At 45.9% G+C, this 8,991-nt stretch overlaps 2 protein-coding genes across 4 annotated transcripts; both read left to right on the top strand.

Annotated features, from left to right (window-relative positions):
- The first annotated feature begins 931 nt into the window (after positions 1–931).
- LOC101780646 (probable long-chain-alcohol O-fatty-acyltransferase 4) lies at positions 932–2,233 on the top strand. Its single transcript, XM_004980453.3, has one exon. The coding sequence runs from the start codon at positions 985–987 to the stop codon at positions 2,011–2,013; it is 1,029 nt and encodes a 342-aa protein (XP_004980510.1). The 5' UTR covers positions 932–984; the 3' UTR covers positions 2,014–2,233.
- Positions 2,234–5,359: 3,126 nt separating this feature from the next.
- Positions 5,360–6,417, top strand: LOC101760916. 3 transcript variants are annotated; one of them, XM_022829052.1, is made up of 3 exons: positions 5,360–5,523; positions 5,758–6,124; positions 6,157–6,417. In XM_022829052.1, the coding sequence occupies exons 1-2, from the start codon at positions 5,460–5,462 to the stop codon at positions 6,081–6,083; spliced, it is 390 nt and encodes a 129-aa protein (XP_022684787.1). In that variant the 5' UTR covers positions 5,360–5,459; the 3' UTR covers positions 6,084–6,124; positions 6,157–6,417. The 3 variants fall into 3 exon arrangements, with proteins under 3 accessions (XP_022684787.1, XP_022684785.1, XP_004979318.1); XM_022829050.1 differs by having other exon boundaries at positions 5,758–6,132; positions 6,165–6,417; XM_004979261.3 differs by having other exon boundaries at positions 5,758–6,417.
- The last annotated feature ends 2,574 nt before the right edge of the window (positions 6,418–8,991 follow it).

Raw genomic sequence — 8,991 nt, 5'->3', positions numbered from 1 at the left:
TAGAGAACTCACCTTCCATCCAACCCCTTTTGTCCCCTTTGACTTTGGACTCGGGACTAAAGTGCCTGTAGTCCCGGGTCAAAAATGAGCCACCGAAGGTCATCAACGAGGGGAGCTTTAGTCCCAGTTGGAAAGACCAACCGAACTAAAGCCCCCCCTTTAGTGCCAGTTGTAACGGCTAGTGGGACAATGGGGCATTTTATCCCGATTGGAAACACCAACTGGGACTAAAGGGGCCTTTAGTCCTGGTTGGAATTACTAACCGGGACTAAGTAATTCCAACCGGGACTAGGGGGCCTTTAGTCCCGGTTGGTGGTTCCAACTAGGATAAAATATCCTTTCCACACGGTCCCCTCTCTCCCCACCTTATCTTGCTCTCACCCTTCCTCAGTTATCCTCACACAGGCAGCGCTCTCCTCCTCTCCTCTTTCTTCCAAGCGCTTCCTCTCTCCCTCCATCGGCGCCTCCTCTCCTCCATCTCCTCCTTTCTGCTCTCTGCGCTGCCACCGCCGCCTTCCTCCCTCTCTTCTTTGCTTTCCTCTCCTGCCCCCTCCCCCTCTGCTGCCCTCCCCTTCCCCCCTACTTGCCCCTCATTGGTAGTGAGGAGCGGTAGCAGGTTAAGGGCAGGACAGTGGTGCGCGGGGGAGCGGTGCTGGCCAGCCGGAGGTGGTGCGGCGAGCCGGCACGGCCAGGCGGTGGGCGGCCGAGCGGGCGGGTGACCGACGGGTGTGGGTGGGCGAGCGGCGGCTGGCGTGTCCGGAGGCAGGCGGAGGGGAGCGGCGGTGGGCGAGGGGAGCAAGGTAGGCTGAGGCGGGCCACTACTAGAGAACTAACCTGTGCTCAACTGTAGTGTCTTCAAGTCTTTGTCTGATGCTTAAATTGTTTATAATATACAATAAATACAGCACAACGGAACAACGACCCACACAGTTCCACATTTGTGCAGCACGAAAGCGAGCGACAGCCCACAATCATCGCATAGCCATGGAACTTCTGCCGGACAGCATCGCGATGGTCTCCCTGGCGGTGGCGGCCGCCGCCCTGTACGCGCGCGTTGCATGCACGCGCCTCCGCCCCGGCTTGCCCCGCCTCGCCGCGCTCCTCCCGGTGATCGCGTTTCTCGCCGCGGTCCCCATGTCCTTCTCGTCGCCCATGGTCCGGGGCATTTCGGCCTTCATTCTCGCGTGGCTCGGCGTGTTTAAGGTCGCTCTCCTCGCCGCCGGCCGCGGGCCGCTCGACCCCGCCCTCCCCGTGCTCCCTTTCGTCTTCACCACGGCGCTCCCAGTCAAGCTCAAGCGGCACCATGACCGTCCCGACGCTGCAGCGGCAGCAATGTCGTCCGGAGCTAAATCATCATGGCTCGTTTCCTGCGCGGTCAAGGTCTCCGTCATCGCCGCCGTCATCCATCTCCTCCAATTCAAGAACCTGCATCTCAACGTGCGCCTCGTTCTGTTTGGTATCCACCTGTACTGCTTCTTGGACCTCATCCTCCCCTGCATCGCGGCCGCCGGCAGCGCGCTCGGTATGGAGCTGGAGCCGCAGTTCAACAAGCCGTACCTGGCGTCGTCCCTCCGGGACTTCTGGGGCAGACGGTGGAACCTCATGGCATCCGCCATCCTCCGGCCGTCGGTCTACGACCCCGTGCGCGCCCGGGCCGGGAAACCGGCTGGTGTCTTCCTCACGTTCATCGTTTCCGGTCTGATGCACGAGGTGATAACCTGGTACCTCACCTGGCTACCACCCACTGGAGAGACGGTCGCATTCTTCCTGCTTCACGGCGCGTGCTGCGTGGCCGAGGACTGGTGCGCGCGGCGGTGGGCGGTGAGGGGTTGGCCGCCGCCGCCACGGCCCGTGGCGACGGCGATCGTCGCGGTGCTCGTGATGAGCACAACGTTCTGGCTCTTCTTCCCGCCGCTCTACCGGGGTGGAGCGGAGGAGATGCTGCTGGAGGAGTACGCAGCGCTGGCGGCGGGCATCGCGGACGCCAGGCGGAAGCTGCTCCGGTATGTTTGACGTCGCTATTAAGAGTTGGAAGCGTCAGTCTCTGTCTCTATGCAGTGCTAGGCATAGCAATCATCAATAATAATGAGAGGACGACGCCCCTGGTACACCTAACGCCTACAGTGGGTCAACAATGTAGTGGCGTATAATAGTGCCAACATGTTGTAAGGACGTCATAAAAATAAATGCCTTTACAAATTATTTTAAAACAAGACTTGTTATGGTCTTTTCATATTGCTGAATTCACAGTTTGTTTCATTCATTCTGATCTTGCAGTCCGTCCGGTTCCACTTAAAACTTTCACGGCCCGACAACTAAAATTACTGGGATCAGATTGCATGCCCTACTTTTGCAAGTATAATGTTTTGTAGCAGGGATTTCAGTTTGTTTCGTTCTACATGGCAATCACCGGGCAACACGAAGCGCCATCTGCTGCCCAGCCGGAGTTAGCATGACTGCCCGCCGGCGCCGTGGCATAAGGCTGCTAATAATCGCAAATAGTTAGGTGTGCAAAGTGGCAACATCTAAGGGAATTCTTAGGATCGGTAATGCTAGGATCCGCGCTTTGACGCTGCACAAAAATATCGGACGCAGGACCCAGCCACCACCTCCATGAATTCTTATCCACTGTTGTCTTCTCCGCTCGTTCTCTTCTCTAAGCTCCACAGCAGAGACGGAGGCCATGGCGCCTCGCCGTCGCGGTGCTCCACCCCAGCCTGCTCCTCTTCCGGACGGATGGGGGGAGCTGCTCCGCCCGTGCCGCCGCTCGCCGTGCGCCCGACGGAGGAGCTGCTCTACGCCCGCGCCGCCCCTCGTTGTGTCCGTGGCGCATTGCAGGCTCATCGGGACTCGGTTTGAAGGGTTTGCTGGTGACAAAGGGGACTGGAGGGTGGAGTTCGCCGGCGGGGTCGAGCTCGGCAGCCGGCGGCAATGGCAGCCACAAGAAAACTCGAATCCTGGGCCAGTCGATGCTTGGGGCTGTCGATGGAGGGATTGGGGGTGGAGCTCAGAGGATGAGGGAGCTTCGGGTGGTGGCGATTTGGAAACGGTGGAAGGGATGTGGAGGATTTGGCCAGCGGCTCCTACTCCGTGCTCACTGATGGCCATAGAGGAGTCTGAAGATAGTTCTCCCCGAAGGTCACGTTGCAATATGTAGATTTTTTTGAGGTTGCAAGTGCTATAGATGTGTGTGGGTGTTGGCATCCCGTGACGTTGCACGATTGATTTTCTGAGATGTATCGACGTTGCAACAGTGACTTGCACGATTGATTTCTGAGATGTATCGACATTGCAACAGTTGACTTTTGATGTTTCATCTGTTGATTTTTTATGTTGTAATGTTTGCTCCCGTACGGGCTCAACATCAACCTAAGATGATTTGTTTGGAAATATTGCATGAAACATGTGTTGGATGTTGCGGTGGGAATTTTTTCTCACGAATATTATGTTTAGCTATTTTTCGCATATTTTTCAATATTGCAATCATAAATTTTCAATGCTGCAGCTGTTTTGTTTTGATGTTGTAACAGAGCGTCCAATAATTAGAGTAGATGCATGCGTTCGACGGAAGTTGCTCCCGCCGGACGTCCGGACGCAGGATTATCTGAGATGGAATCATGGGCATGCAACAATCCAAGATTTGAATTCCATGAAAGTTAAAAGTAAAATCTTTGCTTTTTCTTCTTCGGCAAAACAGTGGACAGAAATATACTGATAGATAAACGACTATGCACTATCACTGATCGGACAGAAATGTGTTCCACCAACCGTATATCCTAGATGCCATCTTTATTCTTATTCTATTATCCCTTGCTTTAGTCTTAAACATGATCCAGGAGGGCATCAATTGGCGTAAGAGAGCATGTTGGAATCCTGAATTGGGTTAGTGTATCCATGTTATCGTTTGTTAGAGTTAAGAGATAACTTTGACTTATGTAATATTGAATCTATTGTACACCTAAACTTCTTTCTTCTGAAATGAATCAGCAGTGCTCCTGCTAGTTTTTCAAAAAAAATATTATCCCTTGCTTTCATGAATAACCCTATGTCTGCTAACTAGTTTGGAAAGCTAACGAGAAAAAATAAAAATCCAACAAACTATTGGCCAGGCATCATATGCCCTCCAGGTCATAATGTGCTTGCTTGAGGTATACTTCATTCGGAATTTGAACTGTGCAGTCTTTTACAACCTTTCAATTTCCTTTATTCACGTCTTACTCCAGAGAGGAATTCCTTTTTCTAGCAGGAGCTTCTCGCTACTAGCACCTAGTGTTTTAGCTGGCATGTTCGATGTTCCTGATGATTAGCCCTTAAGGAATTCGAACCGTGAGTAAGGGCAAGGTTATACTTTGTTTGCATGAATTCGAAGATAGGGGACCTTACCTGAAAATTTCAATGATGCCCATTTAAGTAATTATTCAAATTGATGGAATGTAGCTGTGCATTTGTGGTAAATCATGATGGCCTGTAGAAATGTTTCTTTTGTTCATCTTTTCTTGTTTCTTTATCAATACCTTGAGAGAGAGAGAGAGAGAGGCCTTTATTTGATCATCTTACTATTGTTACATTCAGACATCGGTTGTTCTAGTCCAGACGAACTACCCTTGGTGATGTTTCCTCAATAATAACAACATTGTTAGTTTATTGTACACTTCATCTCTTGATGGTAGGTATATCAAGCAAAAGCAACAAATAGTGTGCTTGATGTTTGTCCTCGTCTCAAATGGCGTAGCATTACGTGTCTTATAGCTACATTTAGCTCTTCGTAAGGAAGCTTCTATTATTTCTCTTGTTAATTAAGTTGCTCTTTTATGAAATACTTGTGTTGCAGCTCAATTTGTAATTGAAGAGAGTACCAGAAAATTATGTACATTGTTCTATTCATAGGTATCTTACAAATTACAGTTCTAAGACATTAATTTCAAATTTGATGAAGAACCATATGAAATCTTTCGTATCTAACTTAGTAGAAATCTCCACGACTATTCACATCTATCTACATGCAACCCATGACAAGTTCACATCTTCCAACGATCAGGTTATCTTAGATCGAGTTGACATTTTCACCATCCCTGCCGATCCTCTTTTAGCGAAAAGTGGACCGCAAGGAAGGAACTAAGCAACATGTCCCACCTTTATTCTTTCGTCCCTTTTCTACTTGCAATGATGTACTTAGCTGCGAAGTAAATTTGGTGAAGCCATTTTGTAAGAAAAATAGTAGCGGGGGCCCCTGGGGCTGTCTCTGTGTTCCAGTCCGCGGTGACACGAAGAAAGCGACCTCTGAATGTAGCAGTAAAGATTGCTACAAGTAATCGATGGAGCCTTGTCCCTGACTATAAATAGAACGCTGCCGCGTAGCGCCACCCTGAAAAACCACAAGCCAGAGCTGATCATCGCCCACTAGCGCCCATACAAAGCTAGCTGAAGGATTCTGGTCTCCAAAAGGAAGAACAAGAAACATGGCCGCATCGGGCATGGTTGGGACGATCCTCCCTTTCATCTTCTTCGCCATCTTGCTTGGTGGTGAGTCTCGCATTTCGACAAGCTTGCTGTGTAAACAATAATTTTAGCTCCATAGCTCAACTTTTAAATAGTAACTCCAGGAGGTCCTAAAGCAACAGCATAATGAAATGCAGCATATGTCTTGCAATTTGTACCCACACGCGTTTCTTTTATGCAAATTGCTAATATAATATTTGCTCAATTATCGATCGTTGTGTCCTGAGCAACTTTTATCGAAACAAATACCATGATCAGGAACAAGTGGTGAGCGATGCAACACATCGAGCATCCAGGTGGAGACCTTCAACTCAGGCGTCGTGGTGAGCGGGGGCGACACGGTGTTTGAGGTGCAGCTGAAGAACTTGTGCCCGTGCGCCGTCAGGAACGTCCAGCTCGATGCCCGGGGCTTCGCCACGACAGTGGACGTGGATCCTGCTGCGTTCCGCGCTGACGACGGAGGAGTCTACCTGGTGAATGGCGGCGAGCCCATCGCAAGCATGGCCACCGTCAGCTTCCAGTACGCCTGGGACCACTTCTTCCAGATGACTCCCAGGAAGTTTGAGGTCGACGGCCAGTGCTAATAGCTATTAGCATGTTTCCTGCTAATAAGCTTTCATCTTTGATATATATATATATATATATATATATATATATATATATATAGTGTTACTGTAATGGATAATTATCGTGTGTTGAGAGAGAGCGAGAGAGCGAGAGCGAGAGAGAGAGAGAGCTAGAGAGAGTGAGAGATGCTAGTAAGTCCTGCTCAATATTCAATAAAGCTTGAGGAAGCCGGTGATCCTCCTCAAGAAATGTATGTCTGTACATGTAAAAGAAAGTATGCTACATGATGAACCAAACTTTGGCAAGTTTTGAACATGCAGAATTCATACTCTTTTGTTAGAAAATAAAAAAACTTTCCGGTCCTTGGATTGCCTCATGTGCTTAACCTCTGGTCTTGTTCTGGTCATGTAACTTTTCCTCTAAAATTCTTGACTTTGTAAGACGACTTATATCAAGTAAAAGCTAGAAATGTATATAAGGTATAAAAGATGGAGGGAACTAGGTATTAATTTGAACTACTGAATTTCAGATATAATTAGAGGTTTTTCAATTCTAAGTCACACCATAACAGGATATACTCCCTCCGTTCCAAATTATAAGTCATTCCAACTTTCTTGGAGAGTCAAACATTTTTATGTTTGACCAAAATTATAGAGAAAATTACAAAAGTTTATGGCACCGAATAGATATACTATGAAAATATATTTAATGAAGAAACCAATGGTACCTATTTGATATCATGAATGTTAGCACTTTATTGTATAAATTTGGTCAAACTTGAGATGCTTTGACTCTCCAAGAAAGTTGGAATGACTTATAATTTGGAACGGAGGGAGTACCGAACACTAACCGTATACATGCTTGCTTGCCACGTGGTTAGTTACCACAGATTGCTTGTTAGCGGAGTTCCAAAAGTGCTCCCAGAATATATATACAACTCACTTTGTCACGGATTTATAATTACCAAGTTCTCTTTATGTCTAAAAAGATGCACTTGCACGTGATAAATTCTTAGCCTCCAACATACTCCATGGTCCGATATTCCTTGCTAGAAGCTTCGTACAATTCAAGTTGACCATGAGTGTCGTCACCTACTCCTATACGCTGCAGAACTTCCGTAAAACTCTCAACTTGTATTACATTGTGTCCAGAAAAAAAGAGGTACACAATATTCTTTCATTGTTGCTATATAAATGCACAAAAAATGTTTTTATACTAAAAATGTATTTTTTATGAAACAAAGTAAGAGCACTTAAATATGCAGGGAAAGCCAACCCCTATCCAGAAATTAACATCTCTGAGAGGTTAGGCCGGTATAGGAAAATATGGTTCTATTAGGTATAATGTGGTTTTTAAGATATTCGATGACATAATCACTGGACTAACGTTTTTGTAAAATATATATATGTTTTAGTAGGGTCTTGTACACGTAAATACAAGAGAAACCACATATCCAGCTATAACATTACGTGTTAACTAATACAATTTATGTTATGTAAGTGTGAAATGCTTGAAAAACTACTAATAAATTATTCACGGACGACATTATGAGAAACTCTACCAGAATATCCTTTTACATGCTTTTAAACTACACATCTTTGCATGAAAGTGCCTTAAAGCTTCCGAAATTATAATGAGGGTCCAGTTAATGAACCCATTAATGTTGTGCATGATGGCTACCTTTAGAGCATCGGCAGTGTGTTGCCTCCTCAATGATGGTCAAAACGTCCTCTGACAAACGGTGCCAGATTATCATTTTTGCTGCAGTGTGCAAGCTTCGGCTGTTGGTACCATATAACAAAGTAAATACAAGGAAAAATTTGCTCACTGCTATTGTATACGAGGATTTTTTTTAGTGTGTCTCCTCCACGCCATTATTAATCTACTGGGCATCGATGATTTACTAGCCTCCGGGCCAGAACTTGTTTACCGAGCATCACATCAAGGCGTTTACTGTGTACCCACTCCATGTGTACTTACATTACGACATCTAGTTCCGGTCCCAAGCCCCTTTGTCCAACCGGTACTGCTATATCGGTATTAAAGGGTACCTAGCCAAACAACGGGTACTAAAGGATGGCATTTAGTACCGGGTTCACCAATTGGTACTAAATTATTTGCCATGTCATCCATGACTGAGGCCAATTTAGCACCGGTTGGGTTGGTACTAAATTCTTTTTTCTTTTCTTTTTTTCATTTTCTTTTCTATTTTGGTTGTTTCTTTATTCTATATTGTATTTCTTAATTGTTCCTTTACGTATACTGGTTCCAATACGCTAATATCTATAAAGTTGTATCTTATATATAATATTATATTTAAGATAAAATTATATAGACATCTTGTACATAAACATTTATCAAATATTACATTGCATCAATTTTTCAAGTTCATCATTTGGATGAACTTTTCAAGTCCTGACAGTGATGCAAATTTGATCCATCATTATGGAACTCTCCCATTGGCCTCGTCCATAAAAAATCCACAAAGTTGTTCTTGAATTGTCCTAATTTTTTCCGTCTCTAGGAGTGCTTCCTTCATGTGCATCATCCGTGTCATTGGGAAATATTATTATATTAGATCAATGGATCTGCACAATTAGAATTAATATATTGTTAAGAATTTTATCTATGTACTCTGTTTGTGGTCGCTCACACGTTTGGGACCTACAAAGTCATGGATGAACTCACATACATAGTATCCGCATAAATTCTTCCCCCGGTTCTGTCTCAAACACTATATATATGGCGCAAGAAGTTATAAAATATTTGTTTTGTTCAAGGAAGTGACACAAGATGTGCAAAAATCTGGCAGCACCTCCCCTAGGTCGCTATGGAAAGAATGAAGTCCAAGCTTTGGTGGGTGGCTCGGGCCGGACTCCAGCCGGTACTAATGTGCCTGAGGGCCTTTAGTACCGGGTGAAGACT

The sequence above is a fragment of the Setaria italica genome, chromosome VIII, assembly GCF_000263155.2.
Source record: "Setaria italica strain Yugu1 chromosome VIII, Setaria_italica_v2.0, whole genome shotgun sequence".
NCBI classification, from domain to species: Eukaryota; Viridiplantae; Streptophyta; class Magnoliopsida; order Poales; family Poaceae; genus Setaria; species Setaria italica.
This window is presented reverse-complemented; position numbering and strand designations above follow the sequence as displayed.